Source organism: Harpia harpyja, chromosome Z (assembly GCF_026419915.1).
Source record: "Harpia harpyja isolate bHarHar1 chromosome Z, bHarHar1 primary haplotype, whole genome shotgun sequence".
Taxonomy (NCBI): Eukaryota; Metazoa; Chordata; class Aves; order Accipitriformes; family Accipitridae; genus Harpia; species Harpia harpyja.
Genome location: NC_068969.1, coordinates 82,202,574 through 82,229,887, shown reverse-complemented (window position 1 = coordinate 82,229,887; position 27,314 = coordinate 82,202,574). Strand labels below are relative to the sequence as shown.

At 39.5% G+C, this 27,314-nt stretch overlaps 1 protein-coding gene across 17 annotated transcripts in view; it reads right to left on the bottom strand.

Annotated features, from left to right (window-relative positions):
- Positions 1-27,314, bottom strand: part of MPDZ (multiple PDZ domain crumbs cell polarity complex component) — a 95,510-nt gene that overhangs the window by 40,616 nt on the left and 27,580 nt on the right. For 14 of the 17 annotated variants that reach the window (XM_052776296.1, XM_052776295.1, XM_052776294.1 and 11 more), the window contains exons 10-22: positions 26,368-26,456; positions 24,502-24,697; positions 23,078-23,167; positions 21,003-21,082; positions 20,140-20,286; positions 19,346-19,513; positions 18,176-18,361; positions 13,400-13,609; positions 11,640-11,756; positions 8,954-9,112; positions 5,725-6,012; positions 4,690-4,813; positions 540-738 (exon numbers count right to left, since the gene is read on the bottom strand). In XM_052776296.1, coding sequence (XP_052632256.1) covers positions 540-738; positions 4,690-4,813; positions 5,725-6,012; positions 8,954-9,112; positions 11,640-11,756; positions 13,400-13,609; positions 18,176-18,361; positions 19,346-19,513; positions 20,140-20,286; positions 21,003-21,082; positions 23,078-23,167; positions 24,502-24,697; positions 26,368-26,456 — 2,053 coding nt within the window. The remainder of the gene's footprint in view (positions 1-539; positions 739-4,689; positions 4,814-5,724; positions 6,013-8,953; positions 9,113-11,639; positions 11,757-13,399; positions 13,610-18,175; positions 18,362-19,345; positions 19,514-20,139; positions 20,287-21,002; positions 21,083-23,077; positions 23,168-24,501; positions 24,698-26,367; positions 26,457-27,314) is intronic. The other 3 variants (XM_052776302.1, XM_052776310.1, XM_052776307.1) reach the window with 3 other exon arrangements.

Here is a 27,314-nt window from a genome sequence, read left to right as displayed (position 1 = left end):
GTGATTTCACAAAACAGACTGTTTCTGCTGTTTGTCACAGATATACTGAAAATGTTTTAAGTATTACTTTTCTGCACTAACATCATGTGCCACACTTTCTGTCTAGCGGTCAAAACCAAAATCCATTACAAAGATCTCCATCAAATGAAACCACTTGTGCAATGGCCAGGATAGTCCACCTTTAAGAAACACAAACACCATGAGCAAATCCTTACTTTCTTTAGAAGAGTCATACTATGAATGCAAAACTCCAACTAATCCTATTCCTTCAATAAAACCAGACAGGGCAGTAATGATGATGATTACTAATGACAGTATTAACTTTTCTAAGAATATCCAAAGCCTCTCACACAAGTGATTTTATCTTTCAAACCCATGAAGCTGTAATCTGAAGGTGAATTATCCATCTGAAGCTGTAACTTAAAGGTAAATTCATGTTGTGAACACAAACAAAATTTTCATTTAGAATACTTGCATAAATACCCAAATTTTGATTATTAGCCTTTTCCTACCACAATTCATCATCTAGCTTTACCTACTTTATATCTGGTCCTATGAGTGAATGCCTCCTTAGCATAGCCCGGGCTTGTGCATTGGTTAAGTTAGTGGTTGACTCTTCATTAATGGACAGGATGCAATCCCCCACACCAATCCGTCCATCACGACTTATGGAGCCTCCATGAATGATGCTGCGGACAATCATTCCTGAGCCATCTTTATTGGAACTTACTGTCATCCCTAGGGTGAAAAACACATTAAACAGTTAATAACATCTTTGAGCCCCAACTCTGAGTGCCAAGAAAAAGAAATGTGACCTTGGGCAGGGAAGGTAAAAGCCAGTCAGCTGACCTGCCAATGTCAGCAAGCCTATAAAAACATTGCTCTTATTCGCCCTTGCATTTCCTTCTTTCCAATAGGAGACAGCAGTTACAAATCACAATCACAGTATCTTTACCTTGTGTCATTTCACATACCAGGCTCAACATAAAAAGACAGTGGAAAATTTAAGCAGAAAATACACAAGAAAGGTAATGAAATCGCTTCTAAAACAGTCAAATTTACCACCATAGTTCACTGAGTTTATACATCGCATTTCCGTTTAGTTTATGATGGTTCTCTCTGGAAAGGAGGTGAAATGATTAAACAGTTAATTAGGAGCATAGGGCCAATACAACCACACACTTATTTTCAACAGAAAGCCTGAATCAGATCCCACTGAGATAGTGGCTGCCTTCCTGCTCTCCTAGGTGGGCCATTACTTAGGCCCAGAAGAGTATCCTGACTTCTGTGAGAGCCTGTGCACTACTGACAGATACAGGACACTACGTGAGTTACACCACAATCCCACCTGTGGCACAGCAGGACACTACTTCTCAATGTTTATACACACCATTTAACTCTACTTTCTTTTCAGTAATGGGAAATGAGACAGAGATGCTCTTCCCACTCCTCCCACCCACCAGTCCACCCAGTGGACTTCCACTACCTTAATACTGCCAAACTCATTTTTATTCTTTTTTGTGCACTAACATGGAAGCTTTCCTTTAGTAACAAGATGAAGCCACTGAAGTAAGAGTGCCTTATGGAGGAATATCTATTGGAGAAGGAAGCAGGGACTACCCCACTATGTGTTCTCCTGGTTTTGCATGTAAACATCAGGCTAGCAAGCACTGGGAGTGCAGCTGTGTGTCTACAAGCCCTTACCTTATTGTCCAGACTGTGAGCGGAAGGAAGATGATAGCTACCCAGAGCAAAACCTCCAAGGATACCGACTATGAAAAAATTCTGACCATTTATACACAAACGTGGCTACAGAATGAGACTGAACACTTTACCGTGTGACCTTAGACCCTGGGAGACAGACTGGCTGAACAGAGTTTAGAAGGTAGCTATAAGACCCAGGCTACCCAGATTCAGCCAACCTTACAAACATATGTCTATATATCTGTCTCAGAGAAAAAAATAAAATACTGTAACCATTTAAAGAACAACATGATTCTGGATATTCATTTGTGCTTTTTCAACTCCTTCCAGAAAATAAAAATCTCTTCACAGTGTTGGCTCCTCACACCTACTTGTGGCTGAGATTAACATAGCTGTCTAAGTACGAGACGGTGGCCCTGACTAGCAAGGAACTGCCCAATAAGCTTCTTAGACACAGGAATACATGTACCTCTCTACTTTGGTATGCAGAAGTCAAGGTTTATCTTTTGGAAAAACTGCAAAACCCATCTTCATGATGGCACTTTATAGTAAACTGATGAAAGAATATGGTGTTACCACTGACTGGAGATCTTGTGACCTATCCCTCCAATTAGTAACGTTATAATGTTGAGCACATCACAGATGGCATTTACAGGTGCTGTCCTGTGGTGTTTACACTCACATACTCCTTCCAACAACCACCTCTTGACAGATCCGCTCACACAGGTTACTCAGTTAGATCTGAATGTAAACACAACTCTGCAACAAAGTGGTCTCCACCAGAATACAGGCAGCATGCACAGAAAAGCAAACTGCCAAGCAAACAGCTGAAACGTGGTCTGAAATTCTGAACCTAAGTTTGCTGCTTGGTTAAGCCAGTAACAACCAACAGTATTACTGAGGCTAGCGTAATAGCACTTTAGAAAAACATCACCCCTGGTTTTTATGCTGACATCCTCATTACAACAGATCTGCAAGGCTGATGTCACACTTTGGACAGCTATAGTTTCAGGTTAAAAATGCAAATGTCACTGTCAAGTTGCCACATGAATCACACAGGACAATGGCATTTCAGGTCTTGCATGTGGGTGCTCTGTCCTCTCACCTTTTAAAAATCACAATCAAAAGGTTAGAGCTCCAGCTCTGGCTGGATTTGAAGAGCTGTTGCAAGCTATGGGTGACACCATTTAAAAAGAAAAAAAAAGTACCAGTTCTCAACTGAAATAATTGATGCAGCTGCGGCTTTCAACACCATTCACAGCTCTTGATTTAGCTCCTTCTGTAAAAATGGAAGTTAAAAGCAGTGCAGCCATGTGTGTAAATTGGTCACTGTGCCCAGGCAGCTTCCCAGGCCAGAGCACACACAGCCTGGAAGAAAAAGACTACAGTTAAAAGCCAGGAGAAAACGTTATTCACATTCATACCATGTGTATGAGAGGCCAGTCTTAATTTTCATGCATGTAATGTCTGCCAGTGTGTACCCTGCCCCAAGTATGTATTTTTATGCTATATTACGCTTGACATGAATTTGCTTGGTATGTTCACTGCACTTAAAATACTCATAGACATACATCAAAAACACAACTGTATTGAGTTAGGAGGGTACTGCAAACAAAACAAAACAAAATCCAAATGCCTGAAACTGCACTGTGACCTGCACTTTATTCATCCTGGCAATGAGGCTACTGAAGGCAGTAGTTACCCAAGCACCTCACACCAATGAAAGTCAAAACTTATACCCACATCAGCCTTGCCTACAGCTTTATATTTTGGGGAAGCTGATTTTAAACCAGGTCAATTCCCAGTCCACTTTGGAGGCTGGCTGTATCACAAAGGAGAAGGGATATGAGGCAGACTGAGCATCCAGCCATCAGAGCGCAGTTTATTCCAGGCAGAGGCACCCATGGAATTACAGCACCAGAGCACCCCATCCGCCACTGCACAGCAAGGGAGTCCTGAGTGGTGGCTCTTTATGAACAAAGGGCCAACAGGCCACTTCCAGGGTGTTTCCTGTGGACAACCCATCTTAAAGCATTTGTGGAGTTATTGCAAACAGCCAGTGCCTACACAAACGCCTGCCCTACCAACACCAGAGAGTATTCAAGAACGTGCAGTTAGCCAGAAGAAACGGTACCAGGAACCTTAATCAAAGCAAATGAACACACCAGCTTCGAATGGGAGGGCAGCACCACTGCTTCCTACCACAAAGTCTCCCTTGCACTGGCTCTGGGAACTGGACTGGGACAATGCTATCCCTGTGCTCCCCCTCACACTGCCCAGGGCCACACCAGAGACCAGGAAAGGATGCTGAAAAACATTTCCATCTGCTGTGCCTCTGCGCTCCAAAATGTGCCTCCAGTCAGTATGCTCAGGAAGTTGCGGATTGCAGATATTTAAAACCCTGAAATTCTCTACAAAATTATAGTATCATTGAGCTAAAAATACTACCTATTAAATGTATCTATGATCTGATTTTCAGAAATACTGAGGCACTTAAGATACAAGCACAAATATGTAGCAAGGAAGTGAATAGCTTGTTTAGACCCTTTTGACCATTCTCAGAAAGCAAGATCATTTTGTGTTTACATACATTTGAAAGTCTAGTCTGCAGCTTTTTGACTAACGTGTTCTTCTACAGCATTCCTTGGCTATATCTCATTTTTACGCTATATTATATAAATGTATAGACATTAAAAAACAATGTATTAAAATTGTTCTGTTAACATTTAGGAATGACTAAACTCCTTTAGAGGAAAAAAAAATTCTCAGTGAGACTGTACAGTTCACTTTTGTGTTCACGGTGAGAGCAAATGCATCCACTGCCATCACAGCCAAACAGGGCAAGAGCAGCAAAGAATGAATATCCTGTTATGCTTTCCCCACTAAAAGGAAAACGTTTAGTCTTTACTAATAAAACAAGAAACGTATGGGAAAAACAGAAAGCCATGTTCCTGAACAGGTTACAAAAAATGTTAGCTACCTTACCTAGACTTGAATTGCCTTTTGCAATAGTGATAGTCTTCTCAAACATGTTTTTGACTGAATTTGGGGTTGTGGAACTTCCCTCCAGAGATACTGGGCATCTCTTTTCCATTAAAAGCACTTGATCCTAACACAAGGGAAAATAACATCAGTTCAGAATACCAAGATAAAAATACGATTGGACATACTGACCTGGACTCACCTTATACAAAATCTAGGTGCATAATTGTTACAAATTCCTTATACAGACATTGGAAAAGTCAGTCCACCAAAGATCAAACTGACATACATAAGGTTTCTGTTTTCATTCAGGTAATATAGCAAATCTACCACAAAGTATGCTTTTAATTTAGAGACATCTAAGTTACACTCCTAAAAGTAGAGGGATGAGTTCGAGGGCTCTCAGACTCATTCACCACATGTCTAACAATCTGCCAGTGCTGAAGTAACAAATCTTGTAAGAAATTGCAGCTCTTTTTAAGAATTTCTTAACAAACCACTGAATGTAAGAAAAAAGAAACACATCACAGCGACTGACATATAAAGGAATATTATGTTTGCACACTGTGGCATCACAGAGCAGTTTGTGAACTGAACTGCGCAGGCTTGTGTGAACACCAGGATGCAAGACTTTCACACCACTCCCCCCTGGCTTAGGAAAAGCCTGGTTTCCAGCTGTGCACCTCCTCCTTGGGCCCATGCCTCTGCGGAGATTAATAGGGTATAAGAAGAACCCCCTGGCCTGCCCAATGGGTACACTGTGGTCCAGCAGTGTCTACTGCTGTGAGGTATGAGCAGACTTACATACCCCTGTATCGCTAGTCTCTGGTAGATGACTATCTTGATGCCATAGATTATCTCCATTTTGGATAGATCTAAATCCCTAAGTTTTGATGTGAGCTACCACATCTGACAGATATTTATAATGAAAGAACCATACACAGCTGTTGGCCAGTGTCTATTTCTGTAGGAGATTCTATGGTGTAATACGGCCTTTCCATAGGTTTTTCTCAATTACTATTTTAAAAAATTCTTTACTTGTCCAGTGGGATCAAGCTGCATTGCAGTAGCAAGGCTTGTACATTGTGCAATTTCTGCTGTTGTCTGAGTTGCAGTCCATGTTGCTGTGTTTTCACTTTCATTTTGGTTGATATCCGAAACAGCCAGAGGCAGAAGATCCTTTTTAGCAAAACCAGTTGCAGTTTCCAGGCTACTGCCCACTATGGACTTTTGCTCTGTCACTCTCTGATTCAGATCCATGCTGTACAGGTTCTTGTCAGATACACAGAAATCAGCTGCAGCATTTGAACATTCCTCTCCAACAGACTGTTAAACACAGAAGACAACGAACAATCAACATTCTTTTGTAATAGAATTTAATAGTACATTTCATGCTAAAATATTAAACAGAAACTAATCTCCCAGAACTTAAACATATTTGTTGTAACATCAGTGTCTTCAGTAGATCCGTACAGGAATTTTACTATAAAATTTACTTGGTTCCCCAGACAATTTCTTCTGTTTTAAAATAACAGAAATCAGTAAGTTACTGCTGAAGGCCAAATTCTAATTTGGTACTTACTCATCAGTAACTCTCTGCTAACTTCAGCAAAGTAACGTCCACTCACAGATTCCCAAACTAGACATAACTCCAGCAAGTTATTAAAATTAAAGCATCGAATTGTCTTAGGTGGAAGAACTTTGCAAGACTAAGGTCTTTACTTTCAAAACACGTTAGCAAGAAAGGAGCAATTTCAAGCAGTTCAGACAAGAAGAATGCAATCTAATAATCCATTTAACTGAATAGAAACCTATCAGACATCTTTAGACATCCCTTCCACACAAAGAGGGAAATGTAAAAACTTGGTCAAATCTCAGCAAAAAATGAACATAGAGGTTTTGAAGTGTGACAACAATGAAATACAATCATGCAGTTACAGAAAATTAGCAGTTAGTACTTATTGCAAGTATATCAATTATGGCTGCAGTACTAGGATTAAGTTCTCTACACAAAATTTGTTTAGACTTTCAAGATTCCAAGGTCCTGCATTTCAAATATTTTAAGGTATTGCAAGAATCACAACCTTCTGAAAAAAAAATCTTCAAATATTCTCTAGCTGAGCTTTCAAAGTAAGTAATTTTAAAAACATGTAGGCTATTAGATATTAGAAAGATATATCAAGGACTTAAAGGTTGGACTTAGAGGATTGTATCAGTATTAAGAATTTTTCTCTGAAATGTAGTAAATGTAGTCACAAGAACGTCTACCTCTATCTGTCTTAGTTGTTACCCACTGGTCCTATTAATTCTTCTATTTCTTTTCCAAAAGGTGGGGAAAACATGTTTCCCAGGATTTTGGGATATTTTGCAACATTTTGTATCAAGGGTCTTAGAATTAGTTTTTCTTATCTTGCATGAAGTGCATATGTGCTTGCTCTGTCCCCAAACAACCATCAGAAAAGGTTCACCTGTAAGTAAGTGGTTTAAGTAACATCTGAGAAGATAATTGAGAAAAGCCTAAATACAACTAGTCTGCATAATGTAATCAATGAAATAATTTCCTACCTTTTGGAGAACAGAACACCAGGACTATAATCTATTTAAATTATTTCATAAGGTTTCAAAGACAGCTGGGACATCTACTTTTAAGTCTGTTTTATATCCATTTCCAAATGGTGAAAACAAGACCCAGATTGTACTCAACATTTATTCCATATGCCATATATACATATTAGAGTTGCAGCATATGCCCATTTTTTTTTTTCACTTAAAGAAAAGCAATGCTGTAATTTTTGAAGACAAGCACAATTTCAGGAATTTGTAACCACAGCAACATGTGGCCTCATTACAGCATTTGCATTAAGTATTTTTTTCATCACGTATTTTTAAAAGTGACACCAAAGGCAGTCAGAACCTGTCAACTGCCCTGCAGCCAGAAATAGCTGAAATACCTCTGCATTCCTCATAGCATTGAATAGCAATTTTTTTCATTTTTACTGCATTTCACTTGCTTCAAATGTCTTCTTTTATGAACAGATTTTCTCGCTATGTTTACTTTGTGAAGTCACTCATAACTGCAGAGTACAGAAAGTTACCTGATGAGAACTTACTCACTTCATACTGGTGCACAAAGAGGAACACTGAAAAGTCAGGACCGTAATCTTTAAAAAAACATGCAAACTAAAGCCATCTTTAAGTCAATGCTGAAAATAACTTAAGACTTTCTAGAGCCTCAACTTCATATATAATGTAAATCCAGCCTCTATCTCATAAAATGCTTCTCAGCATGCAAAATGCATAATCCATTTAAGTAACAATTACAGAGTTCAACAATGCAATCTGTCCCACTGGCACAGCAGACATGTGCTCTTCTGTGGATTAGGAGAAACCATTAGAAGATGAATTTAGCTTTCCAACCAGGGCTGAACATATTCCACAAGAGCTAAAGGGAGTTACTGCAGCTCAGGTGTGGAGGAAAAAGCAGCAGCTACTCTATTCAAGACCCCAGACTGCAAACCTGGGAGAAATCCCTACAATGTTGCTTGCAAAGAAGACTGCTAGGAGAAATGACTTGGAAGACTCTGGGTTAGCAAAATAAATCTATAGATTGCCACAAAAAAAGAACCATGGAGAGAAACAAAACACCAACTCTGATACAAAGAATCAAGTCATTATAGGTATGTGACCAGCAAGAAAAAAGATACTGATTTTTGTAGTACTCTTAAGGAACTCATCTCCATTTACTGACTTTAAACAGAAATTACTAGCAATCAGAGGTTTGATATATAAAGAATTACTTTTAATTATAGTATCATTATGAACATTTCATTCAAGAACATAGTAAATTAATTAGCAAACATAATAACTATGAAGCATAAAAGCAAAGCTTAGGATGATAACTTACTCTTGCTTTTCACACCAAAAATATTGTAGAATAATGCAGTTATTTTGTGTTACCACTCTTTACTATGCTCTGAATTAAGTTTTGTAGCAGACTGCTCACCACAATTTCAACACTACAAACATCTCACCATACTTTTTCTGGCTATACAAAACACAAATCCAAGCTTTCAACCTTCTAGCTGCCTCTCTCTTCAACACAGGCATCTGAAAGACACCAGCACTACCCTAAACAAAACTGCACTTTAATCTGGTAATAAATAGTGCAGTTTGAACCAGGATGCCGTAAAATATTTATATCTAATAATACAGCCTCTTCACACTTATAATCAAAGTTTGTCATCAATAAAACCATCCTCCTTTTTACCTTGGGAGTTGACAACGGAAGAGAGAAGCTGTAGTTCAGCTCACCGCTACAGGCACTGCCATGCAGAGCTATCACTGAAGCCTCGAAGACGTCATTCTCTAGAGAATACTGCGATTCAAAGGTGGACTCATCCGCTAGATCTGCCTCGCTGGAGTCCACCTAACAACAAAAGCAATTCAATCAGCCAGGCTGTTACCTGCACACCACATAAGCCCCAAACACATGCAACTCAGCTGCTACATACTGACTGACACGTTCCTCCTTTTTTTTTCCCTCTATGTTTTATATTGAAGATACCTTTGCACAGCATAGTAGGAAAAATTTCTGCTTCCAGTTACAATTCATGTTACTACACCTTCAGAGTTTGCAAAGAATATCTGAAGTAAAGTGAGGGTCTTAACTGGAATGAGTTGCAGGGCTGAGGCAGACTCATGCCTGTTAATAGAAGTACGAGGTGTTGGGGGAATTCTGCTGTACTCCCTGGTATCAATATTTTGATTTCTGTAGGGCTTTTTTTTTTTTTTTTTAATTTTATTCCACAAGAATTAGCACTTAAAGAAAATGAGCTTCATTTAGTGCCACCTGTCAGGAATGGTCCCTCCACCCAGCTTCACAGGTTCAGTTGTTTTTACAACGTACAAAAAATAATCTTCCGGAAACTGCAATGCTTTCCACTACATTTATAAGAAAAATTTATAACATGATATTTTATGATTTCCAAAATATTTTACATTTGACAACAAGATCAATATGGACAATTCTCCTGTCTTACATGAGAAATAAAATTTTTAAAAGAGTTCCAGACATGGACATGGGCAGTACTTTTTGCCTTTTTTTTTCCTTACATGATATATAATTTTTTTCAAGACTTGTATACTTTCAAATACTAGAATAAAATTAAGTCCTAAAAGATTTAATTTATGGTGCTTCACATACTACACTTTGATTATAATTTCATCTCCCCTGGTAGAGCTCAAGAAAGCAGTGTATGCTAACAAAAACGATCAGTGAGTTCAGAGCCATGACCATACCATAAACTTGTATGAAGCAGCCAAGTGTACCCATCTGCAGAGATGAGACCTAACTGTTGTTTTTCAGCCTCTGTGGTTAATCATACTATGAATTCATTATGTCAGATCCACAACAGCAACAACCTGCAGTGATTCAACATATTGATTCCTTTTTAGGGTACAATGATCCAATTTTTTATTGTCTCAAACCTAAAGGCTTAACAACTAATTCAAACTGCTCCTTTGGTGTAACTTACTCTCAGCCCATCTTCTGGAAAATGCAGACTAGTGTTACCGAAGCTATGCCCTAAATAAAGGATTGTGAAAAATGGTGACAGACCTGTAGAATCTGAGTGTAGATATACCTATGAAAAACAGTACCTCATGAGTGTACTCTGCAAACATATCTTCAACTGGGTTACTGCACATTCAATTTCAAATTTTGCACTTTTAATTAGGCAGCTGACAGAGTTGACAATTTAACCATATTATTATCTGCCATGTATTTTCATTGTTCTTTCACAATTTTTTTTATATGAATCACAGATAGAAGTTAATTTTTTAAATATTTAAGTTTTAATCTTATCAATACACCTTAAATTAAAGGATATTTACAATATATAACATGGCTTCTTCATACTTCTTCTCAATGAACAGAGTAAGGCAAATACTATTATCTAACTACCGTACGAAGGTAACAAACTGCAGAAGAAAAAATAGGCAGTCTTGTTTAAAAGCAAGTTATTAAAAACAGCTTGTCATTTGCAAATGTGAAAAAATAGCAAACATACTCAAATCAGTAATTCAGAGATTTTTGCCTAGGAAGGATCCATTTCAGGTTTTTGTTTGGTTTTGGTTTTTTTCTCATGAATTAAGTTCTGGTATTTAGTAGAAACTGCTTCCCTACACATGTGCCTGGAAAATGAGGGCCAAGTAACTTCAATGTCAGATCCAGACCAGTACAAATAACCATGAGAAGACACACTCAGAATACATTTATATTCTGGTTTGGGGGGTTTGGAGCGGGGGTTGTAGAGTCCTATTTCCTTGGTCTTTTTAATCTGAGTTCTTACTGGTAACTTCTGGGCCATGTAAGGCACTGAATGCTCAGGTAAGCCACATTGTTTGTACAAGTGAACACCTTTTGACCTTGCAAATCTCATAATCACTGATTGATGCTGAAGTCTAAAGAATACTATTAGGAGGAAGCGTTGGCAGCTTTTGAAGATAGACAGCATTCCTTCTAGGGCTGGCTTACATGCAAAAAGAGGGTTCCACAAACTTTTCAAGGTAGAGAAGTGATATATTATGATATATAGGCAAAGATATTTATTTACAAAATAAGCACAAGAACGTTTCTCTACACAAGGTGAGATTTTCAAAGGGATACTCAGTGCATGCAAGGAGAAGTGGGTAGCCATGCACTTTTGAAAATCTCAGCAAAATGCTTACTTTTTTCCAGCAACTAACATATAATAGGCCAGATTCACAGCTCATGCAAACAGCCAACATCTTCAGATGCCAGTTTCTACCATGTGGGGATGCATCCCAACTATGGTGGATGAGTAATGTGGTGACAGTAAACACTAAAAAATAAGCATGAACAGTGACAAAGCAACCCCTTTCATTACAAAATGCAAAGACTTAAGGAATCTTTGGTAAGTTGGGCCACTAACCAGAGCCAGCTCAGCATGGAAGAGGGCTGCATCAGCTGGCCCCTCCTCCTCAAGTGACTGGGCAGTGTAGAAAAAGCAATCTTCCTTAGCAGAGACACAGCCCTCCTCTGGTGAAAGCTGCAGAAAGAACGAAGCTCTGAGTTGGATGAGTGGCCAGGACACAGGGCGTGCAGTGTGTGATGTGTGGAGGTTTACAGAGGCAAATGAATTCCAAATGCAGGAAAGTTCATTTCGATCACAGTCACAGTGTTGGGTAGGTAAAGAGACAATTACTTTTCTTCAAATTTACCTGAATTGATTCAGCTTCACATCTCATTTTATATCCCCAAGTAATGAAAAAGGCCTATCCAGCTACACCACAGAGCCCACAGCTTAGCCTAAACTGATTTTAAATTTCTGCTCTTATTAAACATATACTAAAACTGCCATCAGAGATGCCACCAAGGAAAGAGCCTAACAGCAAAGGCCTTTACAACCTTGCTAGCCACAGAGTAACCTTGTTAGCAGGCAGGAAGACTGCATACACTGTCTGTGTTTTAGATTGTATCTGCCGGGTGAACAGCCTCAAGATGACAAAACATAATTCTGACTACAAACCAGTAGCTTTTTCCAACATAATTTGATGGTAAGTGCATTTGTCCAGTACTGCAAAGAAGCCAGTGATTATTCAAAATGTTTAATTGGCAAGCATAATTTATGAAATACTGAAGTGCAAATGCTGAATGTTTACAAACTGCTGGGAACAGAAACCCCCATGCATTTCCACATATTTTCTCTTTTAGAGTATCTTCTTAAGTATGAAAATGTTGATTTGCAAGACATTTTAGTAAGTGTCCACTACAAAAAACTAATTTAACAAAGCAAGTTTAAAAAGTACCCACTTACTTACTATAAAAAGCAAAGTTTCTAGTAACCTAAACATCAGCCATTCCCTCCCACCCTCTCCACAAAGTTCTACTAAGAATGAAAATTTGGTAACTGCATCAAGGATTACAGGATTACATGATTATCATTTCATGAAAAGCAAAAATGAACCCCAAAGACTGCACTTAGGCCTACAAATATAGTGAAAGGTATCTTCGTCGTATGTATGAACTGATGCCATTCTACTGATTTGAATTTAACACACTAGGGACACTAGTCCACTAGCATCCTTACTGATACACTATCTTGGCAACCTTAGGTCTCCTTCAACTTCATTCTTCTAATAGTTACAGACTACCTTCTAAAATCAAGCCTGAAATTATTTATGGCTATGCTAAAATAAACAGTTTGAGGTATATGAACGGAAGACTACTCACCATTGTTTAAACACAAAGTGTGCAGTCTAAATACAAAGACTGCATATGTACTATACCTCACAAAGCAAGGAATAGGCAAATTCCAGGCAAACCACATAAAATTGAGTTTATGTCACCACCTCACACATTCAGAGAATCTTGTAAAGTGTACAAAAAAAATTATGCCTGGCAACTTGCAGCCCTGAAAGACTGTGCTGGTTGCAAGATGCTTCACTGTTTTCTCAGCTGCAAGACAGGTGTGCTAGGTCTTGCAATCACTACACCAGCCATACACTACACAGGCCACTCCTCCATGCAAGGAGATACACGAATCTGTTAAAGAGCTTCTGGGTATTTTGAGCCACCCAGTTGTACCCCAACGCAAGTGTATGCAGAACACAAAGTGTATGCAGAAGTCAGGATCATCATGTACCAGCTTAAATGACATGAAAAGTACTGATCAAATTCCCAAATCCTTACAGGCAGTGGTTTGGCAACTCCTATTTTAACTGTTCCTGTTGGGGCTCCTTTCAGTGCTTGTACCGCTTCCTCCAGGCTGCCATTTTCCAAGTTGGTATCATTAACAAACATAAGCCGATCTCCGGGAAGAAGTCTGCCATCTTGCTCAGCCACACCCCCAGGAACCAATGAGCGAATCACAATTACGGTGTTTGCTGGATCAACAGGATCCTAATTAAATAAAAGGAAGAAAAACATCTCATTTTATTTACTCTTTTATGCCTTGAGAGGCTAATTTTTTATACATGAGCTTTTAATAACCCAAGAGAGTTGAGTTATTAAAAAAGTTGGAGCTCTGCTCCAGATGAACCTTCAGTGGGAACATACCTTCCTGTCCATACTGCCCATAGATTTAGACTTCCACCTATTTTTAATTCTTAAATGTGAAAATTATTACTCCTTTCTAGGTGATGTCCCATCATATATCTCCAACAGAGAGTCCTGTTTGCATTATAATGAGTAATTACACACCAGAAATTCAACTACTTCCTACTGCAATGACAGCGTTGCAGACTTTATCCTCCCTTACACTCAGTGTTTCGGGAATAGAGCTGGGCAGTTGTGGCGGGTTGACCCTGGCTGGGTGCCAGGTGCCCACCAAAGCCGTTCTATCACTCCCCCTCCTCAGCTGGACAGGGGAGAGAAAATATAACAAAGGGCTCATGGGTCGAAATAAGGACAGGAGAGATCACTCACCAATTACCATCATGGGCAAAACAGACTCAACTTGGGGAAAATTAACTCAATTTATTACCAATCAACCAGAGCAGGGTAATGAGAAATAAACCCAAATCTCAGAACACCTTCCCTCCACCCCTCCTTTCTTCCCGGGCACAACTTCACTCCCGGATTCTCTACCTACCCCCCCCAGTGGCGCAGGGGGACAGGGAATGGGGTTTACGGTCAGTTCATCACACATTATTTCTGCCGCTTCATCCTCCTCAGGGGCAGGACTCATCACACTCTTCCCCTGCTCCAGCGTGGGGTCCCTCCCATGGGAGACAGTCCTCCACGAACTTCTCCAATGTGGGTCCTTCCCATGGGCTGCAGCTCTTCACCAACTGCTCCAGCATGGGTCCCTTCCATGGCGTGCAGTACTTCAGGAACAGACTGCTCCAGTGTGGGTCCCCCACGGGGTCACAAGTCCTGCCAGAAAACCTGCTCCGTGGGCTCCTCTCTCCACAGATCCACAGGTCCTGCCAGGAACCTGCTCCAGCGTGGGCTTCCCACAGGGTCACAGCCTCCTTCGGGCATCCACCTGCTCCTGCGTGGGCTTCCCACAGGGTCACAGCCTCCTTTGGGAACCCACTTGCTCCAGCGTGGGGTCCTCCACGGGCTGCAGGTGGATATCTGCTCCACCGTGGACCTCCCTGGGCTGCAGGGGGACAGCCTGCCTCACCATGGTCTTCACCACGGGCTGCAGGAGAATCTCTGCTCCGGCGGCGCCTGGAGCATCTCCTCCCCCTCCTTCTTCACTGACCTTGGTGTCTGCAGGGTTGTTTCTCTTACATGTTCTCACTCCTCTCTCCGTCTGCAGTTTGTCTGTCCCAGCACCTTTTTTTTCCTTCTTAAAAATGTTATCACAGAGGCACTACCACTATTGCTGATGGGCTCGGCCTTGGCCGGCAGCGGGTCCATCTTGGAGCCAGCTGGCATTGGCTCTGTGGGACACAGGGGAAGCTTCCAGCAGCTTCTCACAGAAGCCACCCCTGTAACCCCCCCAGCTACCAAAACCTTGCCACACAAAGCCAATACAGCAGTGCAGACTGGGGCAAAGTTAACACGTGCACTCTGGTGGAACAAAGGGCTTATTTTCAATAACTCTCTTATACTTCATGGCACCAGATCTTGCTCAGCTGAGAAAGCACTTTTTAAGAGGCAAGTCCTTGTGCATCCCTAATTACACACTTTATGCGAGACAGGAACATACCAATACAGCACTCTACTCAAAAAGACACAACAAAGTGGCATTTGCTTTTAAAAAAAACCCTGCTTTGAAGTCCCCATCCTCCAACACACTGATGTTTATAAAAACGCTAGCATCAAATACTAGTAACAGGAACATACGATTCTGTTGTAACAATTATCACAGGTGCACACATTTGCATGATTCTTATAGAATTACATTCACAAGGAACATCATCGCATGTTAATTACTTCCAACACACAGCAATTGACTTGAGTGCATGCACGGAAAAAAACAAGAAATGTAATAATGTACCAGCTTTATTGATAGCAAAAGCAAGTGAAAAGCAAACATCTACAAACTGGCAGGCAACTGTAACAAGTTTCCATGCCAAAATGTACATCTGAAAGGATGCACATCATCAAGGCAGCACCCAAAACCACAGGAATTGGAGACTGCTGAAAGCTAGAGTGACAGGGAAGTGTGGAGGGAGGGAAGGAGGGAGGGAAGGACACCAAAAAGACCCTTAACAGTTCATGGCAGTTAATACGGTAAGAAGAACGCCATGGAGCAATAGAACACTACAAATGGAAATACAGCTAGCACTGCTAGAGATAGTGCTTAAGCCTGAACATTGGCATCTTCCTCACTATTTTAACAACAAGCATTTCCACTCTCACTTTAGATGACACTGCATGACACATTTTTTTAAAAAAATCACGTCTCTAGAGTTTGTGATAGTCTTCCCTGGGGTAAGAAGTAATGTAGACTTTCCTACAGGCCTGCCATTGTATAAAACGTGAGGAATGTATTAGTATGAACATAACTGTCCTTAACTTTAGTCACTGTTCATTCATTTGACGGAAACAGCGAAATACAAAGATAAATCTCACTGTAAACTTATTGTTCAGTCTTAGATGAAAGCAGAAACTTCAGTGACAAACTGAAATGTTTTAACTACATGTCAGAGGAGAGAACATAGGACAAATCGCAAATATTATAACACCAAAAAAGGGTAAGTTTCAGAAAGCTGACTAGAGATGTAGGATATAATCAAATTCACATTTGCAAAATATATAAAACAATTTAAGGTACTTCCCACAACCCTTCAGTATTACCATCCATAAACAAAATTCAGTAACTAACAACATAGGCAAACCACCATTTGTGTCAATGCTTCTGAAGAGGCTGAAGCAAATATATGCTTTACTTTGTCCTGACATGGACTCCAAATACTCAGGCTCAGCTACAGTGTCTCACTACAGAGCATCATGAGTAACACATTTAGGAGTAACCACTGTTTCATGAAACAGGTACTGTGCCTTTCAGATGATTAAAATACACTGCTCTTCACCTTTATCAGTGTGCAAATGCAAAACACTACCAAGGCACAAATTAATTCTAAGCGCAATATTCTGCATGCATAATTTTCACCTGGAAATGACCTCCAGATGCAAATGCATATACTCTTAGGGACAAGATCCAGCAGAGACCTGGGAGGAGACTGGGTCCTGCAGCACTACCAGCCAGCTGGGCAAAAGCCTACGCTGACTGCAGGGAGAAATTACTTGAAGTCAAATTAGAAATTATCCACCGTGGCAACTGGGAAGAGGAGTAAAATTTTTTCTGGGATCCTGACCAAGTGAAGGCAGGAGACAGGGACTGAGCTGTCCATCAGGATTCACCAAGAATCACAGCTTGAGATACCCAGGGATTTTGAAGTCAAACACAAAATGAATGGGGGCGTTTAGGCACGTCCTGGACAGACAGCAGCTAAGCAAGGGATTTCAGAATTGCAGTTCTGGATTTTAGTAAATCCTTCTTTAAGCATCTAAAGTCCTTTATTGGATCTTGTCCTAAGCACCTCACTGCAGGTACAAAATACATGGCTAAATAAATGCCTGAATATTCTGACCACATCATTCATTGCCCCTGGGGCACTAGAAGATGAGCCTTCTGAAGACACTTGTATATTATGGATTATCTATTTTTCTGGACCAGTATTACTATTACCATTAGAACCTGTAGCCTTAATACAGTAAGAGGAATAAGTAATGTAGCTAATGGGATGCCTACCAGTAGTGATATCCACTTAGCTTTACCGTATTGCTTGGTTTCCATTAACATTTACCCTTAAAATATGTGTTTAGATCATATTGAGAGATCCAAACAATACAAAGTATTTTGTCCTCTACTCAAAGAAAGGAGCACAGAATTGTTGTGGTTTAAGCGCAGCCAGCAACTAAGCATGACACAGCCACTTGCCCACTCCCCCACTCCCAGTGGGATGGGGAGGAGAATCGAAAAAAAAAAAGGTAAAAAAAAGTGGGTTGAGATAAGAACAGTTTAATAACTAAAGTAAAATAAAAGGTAATACTAACAATAATAATAAAATAATAATAGTAATGAAAAAGAATATAATAAAATAAAATTAAATTAAAACAAAACAACAACAAAAAAAAACCAATAAAAAAGAAGTGATGTGCAATTGCTCACCACCTGCTGACTGACGCCTAAGCAGCGATCCACCCCTCCTGGCCAACTCCCCCCAGTTTATATACTGAGCATGACGATCTGTGGTATGGAATATCCCCTTGGCTAGTTAGGGTCAGTTGTCCTGGCCATGCTCCCTCCCAGCTTCTTGTACACCCGCTTGTTCGCAGAGCATGGGAAGCTGAAAAATCTTTAACTTAGGATAAGCGCTACTTCGCAACAACTAAAACATCAGTGTGTTAATCAACACTGTTCTCACGCTAAATCCAAAACATGCTGTACCAGCTACTAAGAAGAAAATTACCTCTATCCCAGCTGAAACCAGGACAAGAAGTTACCTGGTAGTCCAATATGCTAAATCCAAGTCCCATACTCCCTTTCTCCAGCTCAATGTGCTGTACTTCTGTTTCCCACATCGCCAAAGATGAGCTTTGTACCTCTTCCATACTCTGACCCTCGTCAGCTATTTCCAAAACTGTTCCCTCCGTGTCCGAAGAGCCAATGAATCCAAGTTCTATGTGAGCCTGAGAAAACAGTGAATAAAATGTATATGTTTGTGAATCTGCAGAGACAAAACTCTGTTCACAAAGAATAAGATAAAAACTAAGTGATATGTCTCTATAAAGCAAGGAAAGTGCAAGTACTCAGAGTTAACAAACAAGTCTGAAAAATCTAGCACAGAGTTCACATATACTTGTAACAAAATAGCTAGGCTGCAAGTATATGAAAGTACTCACTGGAAAAAAATAATTACGAAATGGAATTTCTGTCCAACTAAAAACTTCATAAAACTTACTTAGTACATGTATTCAAATATACAGGCAATATCTGTTATTAAATGATATGTCTAAAAATACGCCTTGATCTAAACATAGTAGCACTGACAGGAGTCAGAACATTTACAATAAGAAAACATACACACATACATACACACACATATACATTCTTCATTTGGTTTCATAGAAAAGCTTAGCAACTATAAGCTGAATTTGATGCCTTGCCCAGAACTCAGAATTAACTGTGTCTCTTTTCATATAAATGCTATTGCCTCGTATACTATTACTGCAGGCCATTCCTACATGTTTAGCACATCAGGCTGCCCAGAGCAGAGCACTTAGGAGTGACAGAAATGTGTCTGCCAGTGAATGCACACGCAGTGCTGCACAACACAAACTCAGACAGCAAAGTTCAAAACCAGATTAAATATATTCAGATTCTAAAGAACACACAGTTCAGTTTGCCATACCTCCACAGCCCATCTGCAGAACAGAAATTAAGTACTTGGGTAAGACAGACCTGCATCCCAGAATATTTCTGCCCATGACCTACCAGGATTGACAGCTTCTGGTGGCTTAAAATACAGTTGATGAACATCATTTCCCTTTTTCTGTTTACCTGGTTCCAAGTCCTAAAATATTAAGAAGTATTTCTAATCTTGTACAAGACCTTTATATTTTTTTTCTCAAGGAAACGGTCATTTTCTCAGTCATTTTTTTAAGACAAAATACCTTTTCTGTGAGCTGAACCTCAGATAGACTTAGACTCTCCAGTGCTTCTGGGTGAGTGATGGGGGGAGCTACCGGACGACAGCACACCATTGTCACCTTAATAGGCAGTTCCTTCAAGATATTGACCACATCCTTGTGGTTTTCTCCAAGCAAAGAGATCTCATTCACCTCAATAAATAAAGAATACAGTGTTTAGAAGTACACAGTGTTTAGAAGTACAATGAACTAAAATGGCTAAAAAAAACCCCAATTCACTAATCACCTGATTTAAAAAAAAAAAAACAACATGCTGATGGACATTGTCAACCCTTAATTTCTCCTCTATTTGGTGTTCAGAATCAGCACCAAGGTAAGTTTTGAACTGAATGGACTCATAAATTGCATGACACCACCCTACAAACACCACATACTCTATCACTTCACGTTTCTGGCACTCTTGTGAGCCAAATTCACATTTTAATTCTAAGAAAATTATTTAGAAAAGTAAAACAGGTGTTCAGTCTCTTCACTGTGTAGAGATATTCCTATTAAATCTTAATGCTTTTGCTAGATATTCTTTCTGGTGACCTTGAACTGTATCTGAAAAATGAGCTATCAGCTGAGAAATGTATGTAAGCATATGCATTCACATAAATATGCGTAAGTACACATGAAGTGACTGCTCAGGCACTTCTGGTGACAGCTAGTATGCAGTTAAATATGCTGCATTCTCAAAGTCATAACCTGTGAGAAGCAAGTCACTGTTCAAAAATCTTACTGAATGCAGACTAAGATAAAGTACTATTTTTTCTTACTTCCAGCAGCTCATCTCCACTGAACAGCTTGCCGCTTCGTCCAACTGGCCCCTCCGGTAAGATAGATCTGATGAAATGATGTCCCACTGTAGCTTCAAGGCTTATCCCTAACCCACTGCTTTCGCTAAATTTGTTAACTACAGCCACCTAAAATAAGATTAAGAAATGGTTACTTTTGACATATTTACAGCCGTAACTGTTACTTTCTGTTTTAATTTACATACAATGAGGTGAATATTCCAGAAGTGAGAAACCAGAAATATTGTCATGTGTAATGGGGACAGTCAGGTAAAAACCAAAACTTTGATCACATACCACTTCAGCATGAACAAGTGGGAGCTGTATATGACAATAATATATCTAATAATATATACTTCCGCAGAAAACTACAGGTCTGGCATATAATTTTGAAATAAAGTCCTAAACTCAGATACTGCTTTTCAACTCTATCTACGGTACATGTCCTATGCGTTATTTAGATCATTACATCAAACAAGTCATTCAGTATGCAGAATGGGTAGGATGTTTCAAATTCTGGCTAATAAAGGGTGCTTTGAAGTTCACCTTAAATATTATTTTTCCTCTAATACACATTTATCCTCTTGAAGCTAGGAAATCTATAAAACAATATTCATAGGCACAGAAAACTGAGAAGCCTGGGATTATTTTGCTAAAATCAATACAGAAATATATGTATCTATATTCAAAACTTAAAATAAAAGAATCTCAACAGATTAAGGAGCATATGTATGATTTTTATAAATAAAGAAACAAATAAAATACAGACATATTTCTATCGGTAAGCAACATAATAGGTGGACAGATCAAAGGGCATTTAATAATAGTAATCAAAGTTTACCTACCACTATTTCATAATTTGAACCCATAATCCTCTGCCACTTTGCTTTCGTAGCTTCTGCTTCTGTGGTAGTTAGCTGGAAATCTGAAAGTTAAGTCTGAGATTACTGTGACAAAAAATAAAATGTCCTGTCTATTCCTACAACTGATAAAGCATATGGACCATGCAAGACTACACAATCATTCCCATGATGCCAGAACTCTCCTAAATATGACTAAAAACTTGGCATGTTTTGTCTCAGCAGGCTTGGGTTTATCAGAGGAAAAACTTGCCAAATAGTATTAGATCCCACCCTTGCAAAACTCTGTATTTTGAAAGACACGAAGTTCAGTCAAAAAGTTTGGTGTGCACGGCTGAGAAGAAAGAACATATATTTAAACTAGCCTCAGTGTTGAGTGAATTTAATGCAACTCTACAAGATAATGGGCACAAAGCAAATAAAAAAGTTACATGCATGCCCCTGGCATTTGTTAAACCACATTGTATGTGGACTGATCAGATTGGTTCAGGGGGATGGCTGAAATACTCACATATGTGATACTGCATACTGATCTTTTGGACAGTGCCTGCATTTTAGAGAGAGTGTCCAAGTAAAGTTTTCAAACAGAATCTGGAGGTTTTGTACTTTCAAAATTATGAGCACCACTGTAAAAGATTTTTTTGAAACTGTAGGCCCTAGAGGGCAGTGAGAGAACAAGTGTCCTAGCTCATTTTCTTTTTTTTTTTTTGTTAGATTCACATATGTGCACAGATACAATTAGAAATAATTCTAATAGCTAAAGAGCAGCAATGAAACTGGAAGGGAAGGAGAGGAGAAAAGTAATGATGCTGTGAAAAATACAATAACAGGTTAGGCGGCAAACTGCAGCAACTCTTAACTTGATTGAAAGTTTATCTGCAGGCTGAAAAAAACAGAGAAATGCTTTCCTCCTGCTCATTTTCCCCTCATTCACACTGTTTAGATTCTAGGGCAGGAAACAATAAAAAGCAGTATTTCGATAGCCAGCAAACACAGCAGATATAACAGGACCCTACATATTCAAGGTCCACGGTCTGTGCTGTGCCTACAATAAGTATCAAAATAAACTCTTCAGATCTGAATGCTCATTACAGGCAAAGACTAGAATCTTCATTACAAGATTAAGTTCCCAACTCCCACTGACTTTTAGTAAGAATTTAAAGTGACTAACAGCCTCAGACAGTGTTTTAAATCTAGTCATTGCTCAGAAACATTACTAAAAAGAAAGCCAGGTGGTACGTGGCATTCAAACATGACAATACTTTCCCCAAAGCAGAGACCCTGCACTATCTGAAGGAAAAGTTTTAGAAAGAAATCCTTCAGCTATCCAAGCTAATGGAAAGTATGAGTTATGAAAAGATACATATTACAGAACTCATATGGGTGATGCTTTTCAGTTCCCCTCTAGCTCTGGAAGGAGGAAAATGTTAGAAAACACATCAAGTGCTGTCTCAATATGGAAAATGTATCATCACATAGGACTTCCGAAAAGCAGCACAGTGCCCTAACAGCACAAGAGTGAAAGGAAAATACTCTTTAGAAAATAAGAATTTCTACCAAGAACATGGGAAAAGTCAGAGCATACCAGTGCACCAGACTGAACTTCAAACATTATCAGAGAAGACAGATTGAAATGAATGCAAGCTCAGGAATTTGTGAAAAGGAGGTTTATCAGAAGAGGTAGAAGTCCTGGAACTGCAGCTGGGCAGCTGCACGCAGTTGGAAAGATAAGGCATGTTGGGGAATGAGGACAGAAAAAGTTTAATACACAACTAGACTAAAAGAGTGGAAATACAAAACTAGACTAAAAAGAGGGCTGAGCATGTAGCAAAAGCAGACTGCTTCATGTGACATCTTTGACATAATTATTTTCAGACATACAGTAGTCAATGATCTTACAGCACTCAAGAGTACATGCTGACATGTATGATTACTTTCACTTTCTAGCAGTACCTCAGCTACACAGCACACAGGAGATGGAAAGGCACACAAAACACCTGATCTTTGTGTAAGCACACCCAAGTGCATTTTCCCAGAATAAAATATTAAACGTTGAGAACCTGTTTCCTGGTGTTTCATGTCCTCTCCAGTATTTACAACACTGGCACTGCATGGCAGTGATGGGGATCCCTGCTCTGTTTCACTGTTATCTGGAAAAAGAAGAAGCCTTTTCAGATATTTTATGTGTTGTAATATTCATCAGGCTCACAGGCATGCCTCAGGGCACTGACTCTCTCTTCCAATGGACTTCAGAGGATCCATATTTGGCAAATGGAATCTGGCATGAGAGGCCCAGAACAAATGCCACATTTTAAAGACATTTTGTCTTCTGTTAATGCTTTGCCTTCTCCAGTGAATTCTTCAATGAAACAAAAAAAAGCACAACTATCAGTAGCTGCATCTCTATGATTGAAAGAAAAGTTACTGGAAAACATATAAATATAACATTCTTTAGCACTCTTGCATTACCTTCCCCACCCCCCTTCCTCTTCTTTCCTTTGTGCAATTCAGGAAGCTGATGCTGAAAAACAAAAATGCTACAGACTTGGAGACCTGCATACCTGACAGACTCTTCACTTGTAGAAAGCCTCACCTACCACGGAGTTCTGTTAGGTATGTTTCTGGCTGTCAGCTATATTGAACACCTCTAGGCTGGAGAAACAGTACTTTCTGAGCATCTCCTCTGTAATTTTTGCTAGAAGTGGGAATGAGAGGATACCATACAGATAACATACTACTGAGTCTTTCAAAATCTTATGCGACGTGGGGATTACACCTTAGTCTATGAGTTCTGATACACTTCCACTGACATCAACCTATAACACAAATAGCTCACAAAAATCTGTTTGCGCATCCAGCCTCTGTGCAGATATTCTGTTCAAACACACGGACTTTCAAGATTTGGCACATATTTTTCAGGATGTGCACAGTGCAAGAGTAAGCTTCACTGATCTCATCTCATCAGCAGCAAAATTAATAATGGTCATTGGCTTCTGAACGTTGTACACGTATATAGTTAATGCCCTATCAGATTATTAATAACCTCTAGATATGGGCCGCTCCTCTCATACCTCGAGCTTGTGACACTGATACGCAAGAGTGAAAGGAACTGAGACTTGCTTTTGCTCGTTGTGGAGGCTATCTCTTTGCTTGCTCTTGAATGCAGCTCTCACTCTTGAGCACAAATAAAACATTCACTGCCTCCTTACCATTTGAAGATTTGCAGGATCAAAGTCTTGAAGCAATTCAGCCAGCAGTGCAATGCAGCGCAGAGCTTTCAACACTCACTTTGAAAATGTAGCAAATAATACCACTGTGTCTAAAAGATTAATCAAACCATAATAGACCAAATTCTCGCCACATGTACAACAGCTCTGCCATCAGTAATAGCTACCCAGAATGAATCCGGCCCATTTTATTTCCAGTTTGCAACTGAGAAGAAAAATGTTCAAGCCAACTTTAAAGCAAAGCCAGTTTTAATTACCTTTGGCTGTGCTACTATCCATTGTTTGGAACAGTAAGTCCTTTTCAACAGCAGCACTGAAGTCCTCCGGGGGCTGAATATGATTTTCCTGCTTAAGCCCTCTTCTCATCAAAGTGAGCCGAACCGTTTGTCCTGTGTGCCGCAAAACGTCAACTGCTTGCTGGTTAGTAAAACCCTGAAGATTTGTTCCATCCACCTGCAGGATTAAGCAGCTTTTCAGCCCACAAGACACCACCCAGAAAAAAAAGATGTCCAGGGCAACATAATACGGTGAGCTCTCAGCACCTGCTAGCCTGAGCACAAAGCAAGTGGAGGGACAAGAACAAAAACCTGGACGACTTAATGACATTGGATACACTAAGCACTTTCACTGGAGTACCCCATAGCTCGGTAAAAACCAGCAAAGTGGGGAGAAGTGCTTTGGGTGCCCACCACAGTGGGGCCAGGCAGATCTGCTCTGTGAGGTGTTAGAGGATGCAGCATATGCTCTGCAGGGCACATTGTGCAGCCTGCCTGCTCAACCACTTCAGCCACCCCCACCTCCGAGGAGAAAACACTGGGTGGATAAACCAACACAGCCGTGGCTGGGAGAGCTGTGGAGGGAAGGGTGAGGAGAGACATCCATCCACAGAGCACAGCTGTTCTGAGGCCAAGTAACCTCAGACGCGGTGAAGTCTGCTACTACCATGAAGTCCAATTTCCCAATCAAACACTGTCCCAGCCAGCCAGATGTTACCTCTGGTCCATCATTTTAATATTTTAAAGAAAAGATTTTGGCCTCTTCTGTTTGAAGCTACCCTGTTATCTCATTAACTCAGGGTTTTTTTCTGAAACTCAAGACTTTGGCATTGCTCAATTTCATCCCATTATCCCTAGTACACACCACTTTTTATTCTCCTTCTCCCTGCAAACTCCGTATTATTCTATTCTTTCTCCATCTGACCCCTCAGACCCTTCAATTTCTGAAATACTTTCAACAATACTATATTCCTTGACTCCTGTAGTTGTTTCAGTCTAACTATACAATACACGTATTCCATTATTTTAATTCCTCCTGCATGAAGCATGACTCTCCCCAGACCCTTAATCATTTTGTTGTCCTTCTCTGAACTTCTTCCACCTCTGGTGCTCTTCTAAATATAAAGTAATTAAGAATGAGCTGGGGTTATTTAATTTTTCCTCCACATTTAAGGAAACAATATTTTATAAATGTTTATTATTCTTTTGTCTGAGGTCACTCGAATCTTTTCCTCCTTCTGCATCTGCAGTAGAAGAAGAAATCAAACTTTGGAATAATCAATTTTAGCAATTTATACTCAACATTTAAATCATTATAAAAAACAGATATACTTCCACATCCAAGCATGCAGGCACATTTGTACTTGGAGAGAGACCATAACTTGTTCTTACTGCTGCCTTCACACAAATGCAAGGACAGATCTATGACAGCCACAAAAATGTGGTTCTTGCATTCGTGACCTGATTTTCACCACACAACTAACATTTTATGCATGAAAATATTTTCTTCTTTCTCTGAGCATCTAAAATTTTAATGATATACTTTAAAAAAACATTTTGAAAACAGTTGCTTAATTTGAATCAAACTTTGAAACTTTGTCTTTATTAAGCAGTCTCAAAGCTCCTGCTGATAAGATACACACATACAATACAGATTGTCTTAAGAATCACAGGTTACACACAGGCAGCATAATCAGAAAGATAATGTGATTGAATACTCAGTCAAAAAAAGTCACCATTTCAACACCAATCCTAAATGTTTTAAACAAGTACTACATGAGGACGTCTTTAAAACTTACAGTAGAGTTTTGCGGATAAGTCATCTCATTTCTTTCTGTGTTTACTTACAACTATAATTTGATCTCCCACGTGGATTCTGCCATCATGTTCAACAGCACTGCCTTTTGTAATGCTTTTCACAAAGATACCGGAAGGTTCTGGGATGAAGAAAGAGAGAAAATTAAATTAACTAATTTATTAAGAAACAATTTAAATAATGCAACAATCTCCAACTAATGCCACCAGCCAAAAGGAGAAAAAGAAAGAAAACACAATCTCCAGGTAAGATACGGAAAGAGTCATCAAGAAAGTATGTGCCTCAGTAAACCATGTAATTATTTTCCTAAAGAATAAGCCTGATTAATATCAGCTTGCATTGGACCAGATTTCATTCAAAATCTTACAATGCCGAATTCCCAATTCTTGCTGCAAAAGAAGAAATATTCTAACTGATTTTGATCTAAATGTTGAAACCAACATTGACAAAAAAGTCTCTCTGGCTCTTGGTCAGATTTAAAATTGCAGGTCAAAAAATTCAGTTTGAGTACACTAACCTGGTAAATTCTCTATTTTCTAGGTACTTAATAACTGCTGAAGAAAATGCATGCTTGGATAACCAAACACAGAAAATTATAAGCAAGCAGGACTACAACTTACTTTTGAACCAGCTTTTAACTTATAGCTGTAAGTCAGTATTTGATCCAATAAAAACAAAAAGAAAGACAGAAAAGAAAAAAAAAAATCCAAACCCCAAAACAGAACCATTTTAGACAGTTACTGATTTTGAATCAGAAAGAAAAGTAGTATATATAAAACACCTACATAAGGGACATTTTACAAAAAGAAATCTGTTTCAGGAAAAACACATGGGAATTTGAAACAACTTCAGCAGTTTAGTAAAGTGAAAATCTATGGAGCTCCTACATGCACACTTTGCATAGTATATGTGAAACTGAGAAAAATACTAGCATGAACTGGCATGAAATCAGAACCGAGGGTCACAGGCCTGTACCACT